Source organism: Desmodus rotundus, chromosome 3, assembly GCF_022682495.2.
Source record: "Desmodus rotundus isolate HL8 chromosome 3, HLdesRot8A.1, whole genome shotgun sequence".
In the NCBI taxonomy this organism is placed as follows: Eukaryota; Metazoa; Chordata; class Mammalia; order Chiroptera; family Phyllostomidae; genus Desmodus; species Desmodus rotundus.
This window is the reverse complement of record NC_071389.1, coordinates 152,040,096-152,060,446: the sequence shown is the minus strand read 5'-3', so window position 1 is coordinate 152,060,446 and position 20,351 is coordinate 152,040,096. Positions and strand designations below refer to the sequence as shown.

Here is a 20,351-nt window from a genome sequence, read left to right as displayed (position 1 = left end):
ACACAGTCTTCCCTCCCCTTTCACCGACTTCCTCGCCCTCAGCCACCCTGGCCTCCCAGTTGTCCATCAAACAGGCAGGAAAACCCCTGCTGCACGTACTTTCCCACTTGCTCTTTTATCTGCGGGGAGCTCTTTCCTCAAATAGCTACATGGCTGCATCCCTCAACTCTTCCAGGTCTTTGATCGTAGGTCAACCCTATTTAAAACTCCTCCCCATGTACTGGCTATCTCCCCTCCATGGGCCCTTCTCTCCTTAGCAGTCCTCACCACTGAGGCCTAATCCTGAGTGGATTTGCTGGCTCATAGGCTGCCATCTCTTGCTGGAATAAAGCTCCAGGAGGCAGGCACTGTTGTGAGTTTTGCTCTCTTCTGTATTTCCAGTGCATAGTAGTGTGGGGCACGTGGTAGTCATGTTATATAGCTTTGTTGAATGAATGGATACACTGCAGAGATTAAAAGCGGGGGTGGGGGGGGGAGGGAATGGGAGACAGGAGCAGGGTGTACCAGGAAGAGGAATTTAGTTATTTGGTGGTGCAGACACTCACACACTCACAGGGAACAAAGCCAGTTTGCCCTCCAGCTCTGGCTTCTGGAGGCTTGAGTTTGGTGCTTGTAGGAAAGGGCATTCCCCACTTCTGAGGCCAAACAAGGGGATCCAGGAGAGTGGGGAGGGGACCAGAGGACCCTATGGAGGTGAAAGGGAGAGGGAAGCTGGAGAGATAGCATAGAGAACACCAGCTAGCATGCCAGGCCCAGGACAGAAGACTTGACCTAGCCCTTGGAGTTTTAGATGGGCCTAGATTCAGTCCCTGTGTTGCTACCTGCCAGCAGTGTGACCTTGGACAGTGTGCACCGAGGGCAGGGTGGTGGCAGGGTTCTGCTCTGGGTAGTAGGCAATCAAGCATGCTCATCTGTAGAGAACTTAAGAAGCAATAATATAACCAACTAAACGTTGATCAGTTTTTATTGCCACTGCACCGCTAGTCTGCAAATACTCTCCCTCTCTGGTATACAGGTGACCTGGGGGAAATTGTTTAACTTCTCTAAGTTTCCTCCTCTGTAAAATGGAATGATCCTTACTTCCCAGTACTGTGAGGATGAAATGTGAAGGTGATTGGTGACCACACAGTGTACACCACTGTGTGGTTATTGTCATCCATTTTTCCCTGCTGTCTTTCCTTTCTCCCTCCGCCTTTTTCTTCTGCCCATTCTCCTCTGTCTTACACAATCCTCCCTTCACTTCTCCTGTAAGTAGTCATCCCTGGTCCGGTCCAGCACCCCACCCCCTTCCTGCTCCAGCAGGTGTTCATTGCCCCATCAGCCATTCCTGGGACCGTCCCGTGTCTGGGCTCAGCTTCCTTCAGCACTGACCAGGCTGGGCGGGGTGGGGGTAATTGGGACCAGGCAAGCATAACCCCTGTTCTCAGATGAGCTGACACCATCAGCAGTTTATAGTTCTGAGGCATTATTTCGCCAGATGATGCATAACACCACCCTCAGTCATTTTTAGGGGATGGCAGATGGGGAGAGAGGGAGGAGTTGCCCTCGAAACTCCAGGCCGAAGGTTTTGCTGCCCTAACAGTTTCTTCTTCCTGCTGTTAGTCAGTCTGAATGCAATCCTGAGATCTGCTGGGAGAGAGGGGAGGAGGGCGACAGCTGCCCAGGGAGGAGGGAAGGGTTGGCGGGGAGGGGCTAAGCAGGGTCTGGGCACGCTGGGCTCTCGGTGGCTGTGTGTGTGTGCTGGAGCCTGTGATAGGGAAAGAGGGTAGTTGGGAAATCCCAGATGCTAAGAAGGCTTTACTAAAAGCCACCTTCTTCAGAGTGTTTCCGTTTTGCCCAGGGATACGGTTGTGCTGGAGAGAGGCCCTCACAGGGCGGTGCTCAGGCTGAGACATGCCCTGTGAGAAGGGAAGCTCAGGAGTCCCTCAGCAGAAGGAGGGACAGTGGGAGAGGCTGAGTCCACCCCTGCCTATGCCCTCTCAGATGATGACCCTTAGATGGAATATAAACACCTTCCTGGAGAGATAACACACCCCTCTTGTCTGGGCCCATCCCCACCCTCTAGGCAGGATGATTTGTTTCAGGTTTAATCCGGATTCCTCATATGCCCACACAGCCTCACCTGTCCAGGGTAAAAATATTGCATCTCAGAGGCGTGAGGTCAGTTTGCTTCAACAAACCTTTATTGCATGCTGATGTGTGCCCGGCGTTGTATGTAGGTGCTGGGATGGCTGGTGCCCAGCCCTCTTCCTTCTTTCAGACTCAGTTTCCCCTCTGCTGCTCACAGTGCCATTTCGGAAACCATTCCCTCCAATCCAGGCTCCGGTGGAAAGCGGCAGTAGTGGGTGCACCTGAGGGGGCTAGGAAGAGGAAGGGGTTCTGGAGAGAGACAAGTGCCTCTGGGGGCAGAGGCAGAGAGCACCTGAGGGAGGGGACCATCAAGGTAGGGCCTTGTCAGGAGAAGAGAGGCCCCAGTGAGAAGGTAAAAAGAGGGACAAGGAAATGGGAGACATTCTGGGGAGACAGACACAGACAGAAAGAGCTCCATTCTGGATTCTCCCACCCTCCCCAGGCTCTTGAGGGTTCCCCACCAGTCCTCATAGGGGCTCTCCAGAAGGGCCTGGATTTGGAGTTCTGAGGCAAATGGAATACAGTGAGGCTGTGGCTTTTCGCAGTGGGGTATCCCTTCCTCGCCCAGGGCAGGGGGTTGGGCCTGATCCTCTTAGTGTCCCAGCATCCTGTGAGGCTGGCCCAGGGAGAAAGAAACTCAGGAGGTGTTTGCCCCGGTGAGCAGAATGTGAATCACTGGGCCACCACTAGGAGGCACTTTTCCCCCACCTGCCTTGATTCACCTTCTGGGAAGAGAAGGGGGTGGTGGGGTGCGGTGTCACTGCCACACATCACTAAGGGAGTTCCCTTGGTGGAAATTCTGGAGGAGGTGTGCCCAGGCCCCTGAGCTCACACCCAGGCCTCATCTGGGGCACTTCCATTACTGAGTCTAGTCTTGCCTCCCCTCCTCAGGGGCCTGGGCACTCTGAAATGGGAAATTCCAAAGGGATGGCCCACAGGCCCAAGCCCACCACTCAGTGTTGGTGGGGGAATCTGTCCTCCCTCTCCTCCTTTATTCTGGTGGGGAGTTTCCTGGGCCTCAGGTAGTCATCTGTGGGATAGAGGTGGACGGTCTGTTGGAATCTCCTAGACCGGGGCATCCCTGTAAGTTTTCAGAGCTTCGATATATTAATCAGCAAGGAGCTCGGCTGGCTCTAGGGCCTGTGACTAGGGTGGAACCGTCAGATATGTCCCCTTCGCAACAGATCTCACGTCTGTGGTTTCCTGTTCCATGTCTGAATTCCCTGTTATTTGGTATTGAGATGTATTTCCTACACCATAACGTTCACTCATTTAAAATGTATAATTCAGTGACCTCAGTATATTCCTAGATGTGTGCAGTTATCATCACTGTTAATTTTAGAACATTTTAACCATCACTAAAAAAGAAAAACCCTTTAGTTATCACCCCCATGCCTCCCTCTCCCCACCCATCTCCCCATCTTCTCCTTCCTCCAGCCCTAAGCAACCACTTTTGTCCTGGATGTATCTATGGATTTGTATATTCTGAACTTTCTTAATATACTGCATTGTATTGTCTTTGTGTCTGGCTTTTTTGTACCTTCCATAATGTTTTCAATGTTCAACCGTGTTGTAGCACATATCAGCACTTCATTCCTTTTTATGACTGAATAATATTCCACTGTAAGAATATACCACACTTTCATTACCCATTTGTCTGTTGATGGATATTTGGGTGCTTTCCACCCTTTGGCCATTGTGAATAGTGCAGCTATGAACATCCACGTGCAAGTTGTTGTGTGGACGTGGGTTTTCATTTCTCCTGCGTATATACCTCGGAGTGGAATTGCTGGGTCACCTGGTAACTCTGTGTTTAACATGTGAGGGATTATCAGAATGTTTTCCAAGGTGGCTGCACCAGCATGCAGCCCCCACAATGGGCTCTAGGTACTGTGTCTACTGTGCCTACTGGGAGAGTTGGCCCTGATTGGGCCTGTCTTGTTCGCCACTGTGTCACCAGCCCCTGGGTGGCCTGACCCGTAGCAGGTGCTTGGTAAATATGTATTGGGTGAAAGAAGTAAGGGGATGGGCTCTTTGGAATTTCCTGCCCACGAGTATAACACCTAGACTTCCCTTTGGACTCTGTCCTTACAGTCCTCTCTGTGAGTCTCTCTGACCCCTGCTGGGCATCATCAGGAGCTGCTTTTTCTCTTTGCTGCCCTACTCCCTGGCTCTCATTAATGACCCCTCTGTGAGGCAGTGTCCCTCCACTGTCCAGGGGTGTCTTAGTCACCTCGGTACCACCAGCTGCTCGTGCAGGGCTGGACACAGAATAGACACTCTGTGTGGGGCTGTGGGGGAAAGGGAGCTGTGCCTAAGGCTCAGGAAGGGGAGCCACAGGGGGAGTTGGTGGAGGGGGGTTGTTTCAGGTTATCAACCCCCAACCACAGAGGGTGAAACTATTGCTACCAAGTCTCATTTCCAAATTACCAAAGTCTCAGAGCTTGGGGCTCCCTAAGCAGGGAGAGGAGACTTGAGGGATCTTCTCCCTGGCTGGGCTGCCATCCATCTTCACTGCTTCCCCGGGCCAGCACTGTCCTGCATCGAGACGGGTCCAGGATGGGGAGGTGGAACCAGGCCTTGGAGCCTGAGACGTGTAGACAAGATAGGGGGCCCAGGTGCAGGGGACCATGCTGCAAGGAGGCCTCTGTGCAATAGGTGTGTGGTTTTTAATGTGGCAAGTAGATCACTACTGGGGTGTGATGTGCGGTTTTTAAGGGCAATTTGTATGGATCCATGCTGATTCTAAGGGCCGCTTGTGAATTGTTCATAGGTAGTTTTCCCATTTGTATAATAACCTTCATTTCTACCCCAAATCCCCCAGATTCCAGCCCCCAGTCCCCAAAGGCTGCTTATTTGTTCCCCCTCAGAGAAGCTTCCTCACTTCACACCCCACAGAGCAGACTGAATAATCCTGATCCCTGAAACCTACGAACAGTTAGTTTATTGGGAACAGACAAGCCCAGAGGCTCTTGGCAGAGTGGATCCTTGGGTGGGTGAGGCTTCTGCGGATGTAGTGCTGGGCAGTGGGAAGGGGGGAGCTCTGGGGGGGGTGGGGTCATCCCAGCACCTCCTCCTCCTTCCTCGCAGCCCCAGAGCTAGAGCCTCCAAGAAGGGTTGGAGGCTCTACATTGCTGTAGCCAGGAAAACACATTTGTATCAGACCCAAAGCAAGAGCAAGTAAAGGGAGAGGGAGTAGGAACCAGGTGGCTATGTACAGAAGGGGTGGGATGGGGTGGGGCTTGATTCCTCTAAGCAAATAATGCCAGCTCTTGATTGTTCCTCTGTCAAGTAAATATTCCTTGTCTCCTTGCCTTTGTTCTAGGCATGTCTCCACCATCAGTGGCCAATGTGAGCTCAGGAAAAGGTATATTTTCATAGTGTGGGTTCAACACATCTGAGCAGGTGAATCTACTGCCCAAAGGCCCCCTGTTGATTCTGTGTTCCCTGAGAGGACCGTGGGCAGGTCCTGAGTGATCTCCAAATCCTGGTCCTTGCCTTTGGAATTCAGAATGAGATTTTGGAGTGTCTCCTTTTGACACTCGCAGTAGTGCATGTTTTAGGTGGGTGTTAAAAGAAGTCTGTTTTTCTTAGTGGCATGAGAATCAGAGGGAAGGGAAGTGGGGAACTTCCAAGGGCTGGGGGAGGCTGGCTTTGTGGGGAAACTTCTGTGATTTAATCCACAAAGCAGAAATGTGATGTGCCAGTTGGCTTCCTCATCCGCAAAAGAAGTGGTTGGGCGCTGTTGCCATTCTCTTGGCCACCCTAGGGCCTGACTGTCAGCAGCGGTCTGGGAGGCCTGGGCAATGCCTTCTCTTTCTTCACATCCTACCCCTACCCCAGGGCCTAGCTCAGGGTCTGCACACAGCTAAGCGAAAAATGACTCTAGAAGATATGATGGACTTGAGGAATGGCTCCCAATGAACATCCAAGGGAAAACTGAGGTCAATACAGGAAGGTGGGGTTTTGGAATCTCCTGGCCTTCTGCCCTGGTAAGCACAGGCAACATCCAGGCTGGAGGCTGGTGCCCTCTGTCCTGGACTCGCAACCTCTGAAGCAGTGTTAACACTTGTGGGAGGAGGAGCCTCCCTCAGCCCCCATCTTCCTGCTGGAGCTCCACCCGCTTGAGCAGCCCAGGAGCCCCTGGGGCTCGCAGGGGATGTAGAGTTCACCAGTGCCCACCACGCTGCAGCCCCCACTGTTCTTGAGGACAGTGGTGCCCCCTGGGCAGTATTCGGTTCTCGGCAAGGGCGTGCTGACCACACATGGCTCGTACAAGACGGCACCTTTTGAGCTGCTCACGGCTGCAAGAATAGGACAGGATGCTCAGGGCCCTGCACTGCCTGGCTCTGAGGACTTTACCCTGAACTGTTCAGTCAGGCCATGCCCACACCTGCTGCCACTCACCTCTAAGGAACCTCCCACCTCAGTTACCAGTTCCCACCCAAGCCACAAAGTGCCTACAAGTTCCCCACATGCCTCTCCTGCATCGCCAGAGCTTTGGCTTCTGCATCACCCTCTCTGTATCTACTTGTCTGAGCCTGCTCCAAATGCTTTTTCCAGAAAAGCATCCCCTGGTCAGTAGGGTTTCTTGCAGTTTCTGGGCCTAAAACCCTGGAACCATGCTGCAGACCTGCTCCTCATTCTGACTCCCAAAGACTCATGTAGCCCTGCTACATGAGAGAGCTTCTTCCTCTGACCAGGAGCTCCCGGCAGACGGAATCCTCCTTTGAGGTGAGGAGGCATGCTGAGGTCTGGGCAGGGGTGCTGTAATCTGTGTTGGGTTGATCAGCCCCCAAGACCCCAGAGTCCCTGGGGAGTATGCATCTACTCACAGATATTCACGGGCCCAATGCCTTCACACAGCCTGGGGTGAGAGGAAAAAGACACAAAGTAACTGCATCAAAGACAAGGCTGATAAGCAGCGGCACCCCCTTCTCTTGCCCATACCACAGACCAGGTTCACGAGGAGGGCCTTCAGACTGTGCTGTTCTGGGTGTTCCATGATGGTGGGATGGGCCATAGCAGCAGCAACCCAAGAGCAGGACAGTGTCCACACCTGGGGCCCATCCTTGACTCACCTGTGCTCCTCGCCCTCCAGCAGGCGCCTGTAGGTGGTGATCTCGATGTCCAGGCCCAGCTTGGAGTTCATCACCTCCTGGTACTCCTTGAGCAGGCACGCCATGTCCTGCTTGGCCTTCTGCAGGGCCTCCTCCAGCCCGGCCAGCTTGCCCTTGGCATCATTGAGGGCTGCCTCACCCTGCTGCTCCGCCTGGGTCACTGCAGCTTCCAGGTTGCAGCGCTGGGGGAGAGGGCACAGAAGGCATTATTGGGGGCCTTTGGATTGCTAGGCTGACTCTCAGAAGAACAGAGAGGACATGGTCATTGTGAGATAATAGAGTATGTATACAGTCTATTATCTGTTCTTGGCACAGAGCCCCTAAAACTCTTGTAATTTCATACGTGATAAGAACACTGGGATCATCTTTGGTTCTAATATTTGGTCTTTGTCCCAGATTCTTTAGAAAGATCTCCTAAATTCCTTGGGATTTCCTGAATGACAGCAGTGTCTTTTATTCTAATGAGCGACTCTGGGTGGACTCCTGGATGGCTCCTGGGTGAGGGTGGGTCCCAGAAAGACCAGGCCACAATCAGAGGCTTGGAATTTTCAGCCCCACCCTCCACCCTCCAGACTGGGGAGAGGGGCTGGAAATGATAGACTGTGCCGATGCGAGGAAGCCTCCGTAAAATTTCCGAGGTGTGGGGCTCAGGGGCTTCCAGGTTGGTGAACGCATTGTGGAGGTGTCGGGATAGTGGTGCGTCCAGAGAGAGTATGGAAGCCCGTGCCCTTCCTCACATACCTTGCCCTGAGCATCCCTTCCATGTGTGTGCTCCTTTGTACCCTGTGTCATAGCCTTTTACAACCAACTCAGCAAGTGAACTGTTTTCCTGAGTTCTGTGAGCTGCTCCAGAAAACTAATCAAACCCGAGAAGGGGGTTCCAAGGCACAGCAGATTGGTCAGAAGCTCAGGTGACAACCTGGACTTGTGATTGGCATCTGAAATGGGTCAGTCTTGTGGGACTGGTGGGACAGACAGCCCTTCACCTGTGGGATCTGATATTGTTTCCACCTAGATGGTATCAGAATGGAGTTAAATTGTAAGATGCCCAGCTGGTATCACAAAATTGCTTGGTGTGGGAAAAAACCCACACATCTGGTGACAGAAGTGTTGTGAGTTTTCCCACAGTCTTGGTTACATGGCAGATTTAAATCTGCTGTGGGTTTCATCCTAGGATTGTGACGTGTGGCTCCTCTGGGAGAGTGGTACCAGTTCCCCTGTCTGTAACCCCTTGAGGAGATCCAAGAATTTCTCTGAGACACACTGAGCAATTTCTTCACAGCTAATATATTTTAAGTGCCTGGCTGGTCTTCACCAGCCTAGGAGAACAGAGTGGGTCTGATTTTATAAACTTTGCATAGTCACCTTGAATTTCAGGATAATTAAATTATAGTCTTGGGGTTGGAAGGGACTGTGGGGACCATCTTTTCTATGCTCCCATCTACTGAAGCAGTCTTGCTATTTCATCTTTGACAATAGGTCTCCTGGTCTCTGTTGGGGACCTCGCTGTTTCCAAGGCTGCTCCTCCTGCGGTTGGTCAGCTCTTTCTTAGTAAGGGCTGTGACCTCTTGTGTGAGGCAGCTTAAGTATGTTCCCTCTTCCCCAGCACTCCCAGGGAGGGTGCAGCTGCCCCACATGACCAAACTAGACGGTGGGTCAGCCAAGGATGAGCCCTCAGAACAAGGTCTCTCTGGTCTCACCTGGGCTTTGACGTTCTCATTTTCTTGCTGCAGCCGCTGGATCAGCTTGTTCATTTCCAGGACCTCGTTTTTGCGGTTGCGGAGGTCGTTGCAATGGTTCCCGGATGTCCGCCGCAGCTCCTCATACTGCCGGGACTGAAAGGTCAGAACCACGGGGCCCTGCTGTGGCGCCCCCTAGCCCCCTTTCTCACTGTCCTGAGACTCTCCTCTGATAACGCCCTGACCCAGGTGCTCCCTGGGTACTCACATTGCCTCTTCTCCCCATTCCCTGCCTGTTTCTGGTCAATTTTGGGGTTATTTCCTGGGCTGCTCCAACCCTCGGGCTTATTAAATTCTCCTTCAACTTCTGTGCTTCCTTCCTCTCTGTTTAGTTGTTCTGTGTCTTGTCCTTTGCTCTCTGCCCCAGAGCTCAAAGGTCTCCTGAGGGCTCCTCCCTTTCAGATGTCCCTCTGGATCTCAGAAGGGGTTTCTGTGCTCAGCATGGGGTGGTGACAGACCAAGGACTGAGGACAGACCAACAGACCATGTCTGCCTCCATGGCGAGTACAATGGTATATTGTTGTCCAAAGCAATTGAAAACAAAATGCAATGTTATTTCTACCTTGGCTGAATGCTTTTTTAAACTTTGCAACTCTGAAGCCAATTTCTGACTAGCGTGTTCTAGATGACAGATTTTTGAAAATTAGCCATCTAGATTTTCTGCACACAGTGGATAGGAGCATTTTGCATGGAAATGCAAAACAAAGGGATAAGTACAAATCCCTCTCTTTAGCCCTTTGGGTATTTGGTTATTGTGCGAAAGCCTATAGTTGCCTAATCAATATCTACTCTCCTCTTCTTAAACAGAACTCTTCTTTTGAGCCCAGATAGGAAAATATTGCTCAGCCTTCTTATCAATGAGCTCTATGGCCCTTGCTGGGTAGGGTCTCCAGAAAAGTTCTTTGAAGTGGGGGATGACTCAGTTGGCATTTCTTTTTCCCCCTCTGTGCTTCTTTCTGCCTGGAACTAGCATGTGATGTTGGTGGTATAACAACTGTCTTGAGACAGGAGGCAACCATGAAGATTAATAAAGCAATGTTAGACTAACAACCCAATTAAAAAATGGGCAAAGGACTTGAACAGACACTTCTCCAAGGAAGACATACAGAGGACCCAGAGGCATATGAAAAGATGCTGAGCATCACTAGACATCATAGAGATGCAAATTAAAACCACAATGAGGTACCATCTCACACCAGTCAGAGTGGCCAACATAAACAAATCAACAAACAAATGTTGGAGAGGATGCGGAGAAAAGGGAACCCTAGTGCACTGTTGGTGGGAATGCAGACTGGTGAGGCCACTGTGGAAAACAGTATGGAATTGCCACAGAAAACTAAAAAGAGAATTGCTTTTTGACCCAGCAATTCAGCTGCTGGGATTATACCCTAAGAACCCTGAAACACCAATCCAAAAGAACCTATGCACCCCAATGTTCATGGCAGCATAATTTACAATAGCCAAGTACTGGAATCAACCTAAGTGCCCATCAGCAAATGAGTGGATCAAAAAACTATGGTACATTTACACAATGGAATTCTATGCAGCAGAGAGAAAGAAGGAGCTTATACCCTTTGCGACAGCATGGATGGAACTGGAGAGCCTTATGCTAAGTGAAATAAGCCAGACAGTGAGGGGCAAATACCATATGATCTCACCTTTAACTGGAACATAATCAACAGAAGAAAAAAGCAAACAAAATATAACCAGAGACATTGAAGTTAAGAACAATCTAATAATAGCCGGGGGGCGGGGTGTGGGGTGGGGGGGGGACAGTGGGTAGAGGGGATTACAGGAACTACTATAAAGGACACATGGACAAAATCAAGGGGGAAGGTGGAGGTAGGGGAGGGAGGTGGGTTTGGCTGGGGTGGGGTGGAGGGATTGGGAGAAAAGGCATACAACTGTAATTGAATAACAATAAAAATTAAAAAAAAATAAAGCAATGTTAAGGATGGCGGAATAGAAAGCTTGTGATTGAGAACCCGTGTCCGTCTTGGTGACATAGACCCCTTGGGTCATCGTGGGTAGTCTATTTCTGTACTTCAAGTTATTTGAGGAAAAAGTGAAAACTGAAGTTGTTTTAACTAATGTTTTGAAAAACTTTCTGGTCCTCACAGCTAAATACAATCCTCGAACAATAGAGTTGCCTTTCTGGTTCTGACTTAGAAGGATGGGAAACTGAGATTTGTTCTGAGCTCCCTTGACTGATGGGCGGCCCAGGAGAGCACCCAGAGGAGAAAGAACCAGCCAGGGTGAACCCTGGTGGGGATGGGACATAGAATCACTGGGAACTCACTTCAGGGTAGGGGTTCAATACCTTTGATTACCATGGATCTCCAGAAAATGGGCAGAATATCGCTTGGGGCACCCTCTGATCCATGGTACCCATTGGCTTCAGAAAACAAGTCCAAAGTACTTAGAACAGCTCTGCAGATTTGCTGTGCTTTGGTCCATGTTCCCCTTCCAACCCCATCTCCTTCATGGCCCTTTACACTGGGAACCTCACTTTCATGCTCGCATCCTGGCTCCTGTTGCCCCTCAGCTGGACACACCCTCCCCTTATGCTCTGTTTATTGAAATCGTGCTTGGCCTTTATGATCCAGATCAAATGCTGATGGCTCTGCCTTTCCAGGCACTGCATGCTACCGAGTTTTTCTTTTGGGTTGGTTACATGTTTCTCTCCCCATGGACTGTAATCTCCTTGAGCACAGGGGTGGTCTGTCGCTTAGCGTCCTCGTGGTGCCACACACCTTGGTAAGACCATCCTTCCCTGGCTACCTTTTTAAAACCACATTCCCACAACACTTCCTATGCTTCACCCTGAGTCATCTCTGCAGCACACATCGCCAACTAACTTACGTGCACTTGTTTGTCGTGTTTGCCATCTGTCCCCACTCTGCCCCTGCCTCTAGAATGGAAGTGACATGAAGGCAGGGATTGCTGTCTGTTTTGTTCCCTGCCAGAATCCAGCATATAGAACAGTGCTTGGCACATGATGGATGCTCAACAAACAGCTGTTGAATGAATAAATGAATGAGTGAACTAATGAATGGATACATGGTGCCTTTCACAGATGGGGCAGGTGAGACTGACACAATATCTGTTCAATCAAATTGCCTTTGGGGACACCAACTGCCCTTACAGCAAGCTTCTCATTACCTACGTCTGGGGCCACCTTAATCACCCTTTCTGCTTCACCATTAGTACCACCCAATGCCTTAGCCTCCTCTGACACCCTGAAGCCCAGAGCCCTCTTTGCCATTATTGCCAATTAATTAATATTCCTTGAATTCATGTCAAGGGAGCCTGTGGGTAAATAGAGCTGGGGCACCCTGGCACTATGATGATAGGCCTGGGCTGTCTGTGGGGTCCACTCTCCAATGTTCCACAGATACCTGGGCAGGGGCCTGGCAGAAACACCAGGGACTGGGGTTTATGGGGTTCCCTCGACTCTCTCATTATCTTCCCACACACTTTCTGGAGAAGTGGGTCCAGGGCCCCCTCCCCAACCTGGGCCTCACCCGGCACTGGTACCAGGCCTCCACTTCAGCTTTGCTGCGGCTGGCGATGTCATCATACTGAGCCTTGATCTCGGCAATGATGCTGTCCATGTCCAGCACCCGGCTGTTGTCCATCTTCACAACGACCGAGGTCTCTGAAATCTGAGACTGGAGCAGGCAGATCTCCTGGGGGGTTGGGTGAGGATAGGTGAGGTCTTTGAGGATAAAGGGGGAGAACCTGCTCTGACCTTCCCATAGCAGCTTCAATCACCAACCTGTTCCCTGTCCCCCACGCTAGTTACACAGACACCTGGGAGCCAAGGTCTGGGCATCACTGGCTGAGAACCAGCTGTCCCATGCTGACTTCTTCACATGGTCACTTTTCAGTCTGCTTGCTCTGAAACGTACCCACTGGGCAGGAGCTTTCCCAACCCAGGGTCCTCACAGAACTAGCCCCTGATCTACCACCTGCAGGCAGTGTGGCTTCAGGTACCTCCTCATACAGGCCTTTCAGGAAGTCAATCTCCTGGACCAGAGCCTCCACGTTGGTCTCCAGGTCAGACTTCATCAGGAAGGCCATATCCACATCCTGTATTCAGAGCATTAACAACTATAACTTGGGGCTGGGGGAACATGGAAGGGCCTTCCAGCCCATCCACCAGCTGGGCCATTCCCAGCAAGCTAGTGGCAGGTGGCAGGTGTGGGACCTACCTTTCCTCACTTAAGCCCATGTGAAAGTGAAGGGACCACAAAGCCAAAGATGGAGGGAGGGGTCCCCAGCCTCAAGACTGCATGCCTGGGCCTGGCACCTTTTTGGGGAAGGATCTAAAGGGAGTGGGGTTTAAAGGAGCCTTGAATGCAGCTTCTCAGAGCTCACTGTGTAGAGCCCGGGCCAAGAGCTACCTAGCTATCTATCTGGGAAATCACGGCAATGGTTTTCATCTTTTGGGGTTTGAGTCAGAGTTTTTGTTTTGATTTTGATTTGGCATTGGTTACCTCTGCAGCTTCTTGGGCAGGTATAGACACAACCCTAACCAGCTTTGGCCCCTGCAATTGGGAGGTGGAGGCCCAGTCAATCACTGCCCTTTAGCAAGGAGTGGGGATGCTGGCCCTCCTCTTCCTCATGGTCCCTCGGGCTGGCACTGGGACCTGGGGGTGAGACATCCTTTTTTGTGTGGGTGGGCTGCAGACTCGTTTGGACATGGTGCCAGTGCTGAGTGTCCCGAGGCCAGCCGGGCCCGCTCAGGGGGCTCTCTCCCAGTCTGTGCCAACTCCCTCACCTTCTTTAAGGCAACAAACTCATTTTCTGAACAGGACCGCAGGGACAGCTCCTCTTCGTATCTGGTGGCATGGGCAGGAAAAACAGTTTTAGTCAACCTGTGGGGTTTGGAAAGGACCTTGGTGTCAGACCTAAGAGAAGGGGCCTTTGTGGGGCAAAGCTGCCTCTCACTGACTGAGTCACCAGGTCCCTCTCCTGTCTCTGGACACCTCTAGCTGCTCTAGCCACTCAAGACATTTATTATTACCATAGCCTTTCATTAGCTAGTTTGCCAGTTTACCCCACTCCAATTAGCCTGTTCCTGTGATGAGTCATCCTCTGGGAAGTCCTTCCTAAGGCTAACTTTATTCTGTCTTGCTGCTAAGGAAGTCCATTTTAGCTGATCATTTCCTATGGGAAGGTGGTGAAAAGCTGGCTGCCTGTGGCTGGCATGGCTGTCTATGAATTATGTTGTCCTGAGAGTTGGCTGTAGTCCCTGAAATCCCAGCTCACCCCATGCTCTCCTCATCAGAGACTCCTGAGCCTGGTCCCTACCTGCAGGTCAGTTGCAGAGGTAGCAATTACCCACTTTACACAGGGCTGCAGACACAGCCCAGCTATTTCCTCTAGTACTTCACCCACTCACTGCCCCCCAAGGCAATAGAATTAGGGTCAAGAGGTTCAGTCTGGCCAGAATGACTCAGGTTAAAGAGCAACATCGATCCATTAAAAGCTTCACTGTGCTTCCTGATGCCCATCCTGCCTTTTCCCAGTGGAACTCTGCTGTAATGCTAGCACTGGGCGCAGGAGCTTACCCCCGGCTTTGACTCCTGCTGTAGTCAAGTGCTAGTCATGTGACTGTGACTTGCCTTCTCTATGCCTCAGTTTTCTCATCTGTAGAATGAGGATAACACTGGTCCTGCCTCACAGGGCTGTTGTGAGTTAATGCATCACATGTGTTAATAATATCTGCAAAGCACTGAGCCTGGCACGGGTCGTGTACTGTTTCAGTGTTGGCTATTCTTGTTAAAATAGCTTCTGCTGTCATTCTTCTACTGTAGCACTTTTAAAATCCAGAGTCCTCATCTTGAGCTGCAAGCCATGTCTCCCGACCTTTGTGTGTCTCACCCCTTGGAAAGGCATGGCTCCTGCTAAGAGGGCTGCCACACCTTTTCTGTCACAGTCTGCTGGAGTTGTCTCCTCTAATTTGGCACACTCTGGCCCTTCCTTGTCACCTGCTCTTGTGCCTTCTCCTTTTCCAGGGTCTACACTGGACTCCTCTTTTATAAGAAGTAACTGCAATGAAACATATTCTTCAGGCCCGGAGCAAATGGCACCTCCCCCAGGATGCATTCCTAGGCTCCTTCTGCTCTCTCACTCCCTTGGGATTCCTCTCCCCTTTGGCCTGTACCACCCTGTAGCTGTTGGTGTGTGTGCATGACGGTCTGTGCTTACTGGGCTGGGGCATCATGAGGGAAGGAGTCAGCCTTCTTCACCAACAATGAGTGGGCACGTGGTTGACATGCAGCATGAGCGTCCCCTCTGTGGCTCTACTCTATTGAACCCCTACCCTCATGAACTGTTGCTCTCAGTAAATTCACGCTGGTTCTTGTTAATGGGAAAGTGTCTGTCTCACCTTCCCCCACCAACATGTGCTCCATGGGATCTTGGTCCCAGGTGAGACCCACCTAGGACCATGAGGCAACTTATGTGGGCCTCAGCTTCTTGTAAGCACTGGATCTACAAGCCTTCAAGCTCTTCATTAACATATGCTTATCAATCACCTCCTGCTGTGAGTCAGGCTTGAGCTGCGTGTCCAACAGGCTACAGAACCTTCACAAAAGACTAGGACAGAGATGAGGGAGACGGAGGACCTGCTAGTGAGAGGAGGGATCAGGACTTGCTTCTGTGATGGGAGAGGCAGGAAGCCAGAAGTCAGCGGGTAAGAGGAGATGTGGAGTCTATCAGCCTGGATGTGGTTCAAGCAGATGGTGAGAATGGGGCCTATCAGAAGAAAAAAGAGGGGGAACAAAACTTGGAGTGAAGAGGGTTTGGGGATCTGTTGGGGGAATAAGATTTAGTTCAGGAAATGCCAAAGGGTTGGTAGAAGATAGGTCAGAACAGGTGGTTTGCAGCAGAGCCCTGAATGACAGAAATGGCAGGAGAAGGATCATGTTTTACACTGAGAGAGAGGACAAGGGCCTTCCTTAGGCAGCGTGGTCAGTGTCCTAGATACTCTGCCTACATTATCCTACCTAATTGTTCTGCCAACTAATGAGCTTAGTTTTAGGTTTCCTTACAACTTTTTATAGCTGGGGAAACCAAGGCCCAGATTGTTTGTGTAGCTCGCCCTGGGTTCCCTGGCAGGGTGAAGTCGGAGCAGACTCACTTTTTCCTGTAGCCCTCCAGTGCATCCTGGAGGCTGCAAAGCTCCGTCTGCAGCCTGACACGGTCCCCGGCCACGCAGTCCAGCTGCCTCTGGAGGCTGCAGATGTAGGCCTCAAAGATGGGCTCCACGTTGCTTTGGCAGCACCTCTGCTGCTGCATGAACTTCCACTTGGTCTCTAGCAGCTTGTTCTTCTGCTCCAGAAACCGGACCTGCAGCCAAGAACAGGACGTCACTGGACAGCAGGCTCCCTGGGGACCATGGCTTGGCGAGAGTAAATGGTGGTGCAGTTAGTGAATCAGTTTCTTCTCTCTCTCCTGACACATTGTTGCCAAAACGCTGCAGTTTACAGATTGGGTCTCCAGGTAGACTGGCACCTGAAGTTATGTCTCTGTGTCTCTCCTGCCTGGGGGAGCTTATAGACCCACCTTCTACTCGGGGCTTGCATGTTGTAGTGGAAAAAATACTGTTCCACGAGGCCTGGGGCAGGTTGTCCTTCCAGCACAGCCTGCTTGCCTGCCCCCCACCATCCTGTAACTTTGTCCAGGCCATCCCATCCCATTAAGCCTTGTTTTCTTTTCTAAAGCTCCTACTTTGGTTTGTGCATGGGAAGCACTTCACAGATCTTCCTACTAATGTAAGTGGGTGACATTATACCCTGGAGGGGTTGGGCTCTCTTCAGTTACAGCCCAGGGACATGTCGGGGAGAAGGTGTTATCAAAGGCTCTGTCCCAGCACCTAAAGCTCTTTCCACTCACTCTGCCCCATCCTGCATGGATGCATCCAAAAAAAGTCCCTGGTACAGTAATGTGGAGAGCTGCTAGCCCACCTCCTCCATTTTTGTGGCTTGGAAACCTAGATTAGGAGAAGCTGAGTGAGCTGACCATGGTCACCCAGCTAGCCATCTGCAGAGGGAACATGGTGTCCAGTCCTTACTCTGGAATTTTCCCTATTGTGCATTGTCTCCCAGAAGAACTGCAGAGGAAGTAACATTGCCCTACTTCTGGTCAACTGCCATGTCCCCAGGAGGCTTCCAGTCACACAGAGGGTGTTGTGATGCTGTCGACAGCCAGGGCCGGTGCTGATAGAATGAGCTTATGACCAGAACTTACAAGCTTTCAAAATTAAACTGTGTGACAGTTCCCATTTACTAAAAGAAGTTCCTTTTCAGAAAGCTTTTGTGTGTATTGTCTCCTCTAATTTTCCCCCCACCATCCCCCCACTTCTCTGGACCTTCCCTGAGGCTGGGAGGTGAATGGTTTGCATAGGGCCTCAGGGTAGCAATCGGGACAGGAGCCAACGGGGTCTCCTGATTTCTGGCCCAAGACTCTTTGCCCTAAACCTTGCAGTCACCACAAGTGCCTGCTTAGACATTGGCATGGGTTCTGATCCCCAAAAGCCTTTCTGGGGTGTGGGGAGCAGTCCAGAGGTGGTGCAGGGTGATGGTACAGGACAGTTCAGTGCCTTCCAAAGGCAGCATGCCACTCTTTCCCAAAGGCTTTCAGAGTTGTGGCTCTGGGTTGACAGATACAACACTTTGGTTGCAAGCTCCCTCATCCCTGGCTCTCATAGCTGCACCTTCTCCTCACCACAGGCCTAAGCTGATGGCAAATTCTGAGGTCACAGTGCCCATTCCCACGTCCACACCCAAAGGTCTGGCCCCAGCTCAGGCACTTAGAAAGCAGCTCTGTTGCTAAAACCTCATCAAGAAGGCCTCTTAGGTTGTTCCTCTCAGTATCTATCATTGCTTTGGAAGTTCCTCTTATAGTCTGACCTCTGGCAAACTTGGTGATATCCAGAGAGAGATGACATGTTAAAAACAAACAGATCAGCAAACAGACATGTTTCATGCTGACCTTGATCTCATCAGTTTTCAATGATTGGTGGTTGTGGAGTACAGAAGAGGCCAATAGATTAACCATGGCTTCTTATGGTCAGTCTTTTCCTGCTCCCCTGGACAAGATACAAGATGTTCTCTGCATCTGACGGTCCTGGACTTCTTACCTTGTTGATGAAAGATGCAAAGCGGCTATTGAGGCACTTGATCTGTTCCTTCTCATCCCTCTTCACACTCTGCACAGTCGGGTCAATTTCCAGCTCTAGTGGGACCAGTAGGCTCTCATTGATGGTGACAGGGGTGATGCAGGCAGAAGGCCCACAGGAAGCCCCCACTCGGTATCCGAAGGCAGGAAGGCCACACCTGGAGGCAACCCTGGGCCTACCAAAGCCCACATTGCACAGGCTCCGTGAGCCAAGGCAGCCCAGGACTCGGAAGCTCCCGCTACCCCCAGGTCGACATGGCCCCTTGCTTACTGCATAGTGGGTGACCACCTGAGGGAGGACAGCAGAGCATGAGCTGAAGCTCCGACTACCACATCTGGAGCCCTGCTGGAAGGATCGGCACGACATGGCAAGAGAGAGAGACAGAGAGGCAGCCCTGGTGGGGAGAATGGAGGAGCTTCAGGTCAACTCAGCTCCCACCCTTTTAACTGGTAGGGGGATGGAGGGCTGAGCTGGGTCAAACCCCCAATCACCATTAAATCAAGTTTATGAGCTTATGAGATTGGCAGCTCTAAGTACCCCAGTGGATAATTATGGTAGCAAAGAGCAGGGAAAAGGTGCCAATGGTCAGTGCTGGTGGCCCTATAAAAGTCCCATGTGTCCTGCTTCCTTGTTTACAGAGGTGATGAAAGGGCCAACCAGATAGATGTGTTTGGCACATTCAGAGTCTCAGTCTCAAGGCCAGAGAGAGTTGGGACTTAATGCCGTTTTGCAGGAGAGGGGGTATGAGTTGCATACCCTGCCTGCCCTGGAATTAGAGGCCAATTGAGATATGTCTGAGGATGCTCTATTCCCCCAAGGCTGTTTTTATGTGTTTCTGCAGATGCTCCAGGCCCAGGTGCCCTTCATGGACAGGTGATCCTAGGAGCTCCCAGGGCAGAAGGTTTTCGGGTGGGAGAAGACTCAACAAGAAGGCTGGGCCCTGCACCTCCTCAGGCCAGGCAGGATCCTGGCTCCGGCTCCCTTACCCTTTGTTTTCCTACAGCTCCTGAGATATAAGGCTCCAGACACAGAGTCTTGTCTCCAGGGTTTGTTTAGTCCAGAAAGACCACAAGGGACTCAAGAGGAGTTGCCTTGTCCTTGACAAGAGGAGAGGAAGGGATGCTTTCTCCAAAACATGCAGCCATGTTGGCCATTAGGTTGGGGTTCCATGTCGCTGTTTCTTTCCCTTTCTTCCCACCCCATCCTGAGCCTCCCTGAGGCTGTCTCTGGGAGATTTGTTTCCCTCAGGAATTGTTCAGGTGGATATGAGATATAAGCCTTCTCCCCAGCATCTGGGTCACAGATCTTTGATATTGCTTGAACTACTACCCCCACTTTGTTCCCTCCCCCTTTCCATCAGCCCCATCAGTGAAACTGCTGCTGTGGCCAATGGGTCTTTCCCTTCCATATTGTGACTTCTCCCAGGTCAGAATCAACTTAATAATAGTGAGAACATTTATTGGGTGCTTCCTCTGTGTTGGACCACCCTGAGCTCTACATTCATCATCTCATTTAATTCTTATGATGGCACCATGATGGAGCTTCTGTTTTACAAATAAGGAAAGTGAGGAGCAGAGCGGTTCACTTCCGCCAAGGCTGGGTTCAATTCCATCCTTTCTGACGTCCCTGTGTTCTGCTGCTCTGATGTAGGGAAGCCTGGGTTAGGAATCGGGGGTCTGCTGCCAATATGCATTACATTTTCCTGTTCCTTGGCTTCCCCACCTGTAGATTAGGAGACTGGAACTCAAACCTTTCCCGTGCTCAGAAATTCTCAGTCAACTGTGACATTTCACAATGTCCCCTTTTGTGTAGTCTTGACTCTGGGTCCCAGCATGCTGAGGAGGGAAGATTGGGCTGGGGCAGGAGAGGGCTATAATAAGAGACTAGGCAATGAGGGGGTGGGGTGTTGCATGGTGCACGGGAAGGGGTTTCTCATGGGGTCCTGGAGGAAGTGTCACAGCACTGGGACCAGGAGATGGTGTTGGTGGTGATGGTGATGCTGAGAGCCAGACCAGAGAGCACACTCCCTCCAGAATCCCGCCAGAAAGAATGAATGGCGTAGAGGGCAGACCTGTGAAGACAGGGCTCACTGGGGACAATGTGGACATGGGGGAGCATCCCCCAGACACATTGGGCCAGAGTGTGGTCTCAGTGACTGTGCTGGACTCCCTG

General features: G+C 51.2%; 1 protein-coding gene across 1 annotated transcript; it reads right to left on the bottom strand.

The window, feature by feature from the left end:
- Window positions 1-6,192: 6,192 nt before the first annotated feature.
- KRT82 (keratin 82) lies at window positions 6,193-18,615 on the bottom strand. The gene is made up of 9 exons (XM_024575833.2): window positions 18,141-18,615; window positions 16,140-16,348; window positions 13,773-13,833; window positions 12,986-13,081; window positions 12,514-12,678; window positions 8,951-9,076; window positions 7,212-7,432; window positions 6,966-6,997; window positions 6,193-6,434 (listed from the first exon to the last, which is right to left on the bottom strand). Exons 1-9 carry the CDS (start codon window positions 18,543-18,545, stop codon window positions 6,193-6,195), a joined length of 1,557 nt encoding a protein of 518 aa, XP_024431601.2. The 5' UTR covers window positions 18,546-18,615.
- Window positions 18,616-20,351: the final 1,736 nt, after the last annotated feature.

Excerpts from the sequence above, each read along its gene's own strand:
- KRT82 (XM_024575833.2), bottom strand. The coding sequence starts at position 18,545 with ATGTCGTGCCGATCCTTCCAGCAGGGCTCCAGATGTGGTAGTCGGAGC. Across the intron at positions 16,349-18,140 it reads TTGCATCTTTCATCAACAAG|GTCCGGTTTCTGGAGCAGAA; the intron begins GTAAGAAGTCCA and ends TCTTGGCTGCAG. Across the intron at positions 9,077-12,513 it reads AGGCCTGGTACCAGTGCCGG|TATGAGGAGCTGCGGCGGAC; the intron begins GTGAGGCCCAGG and ends CAGTCCCGGCAG.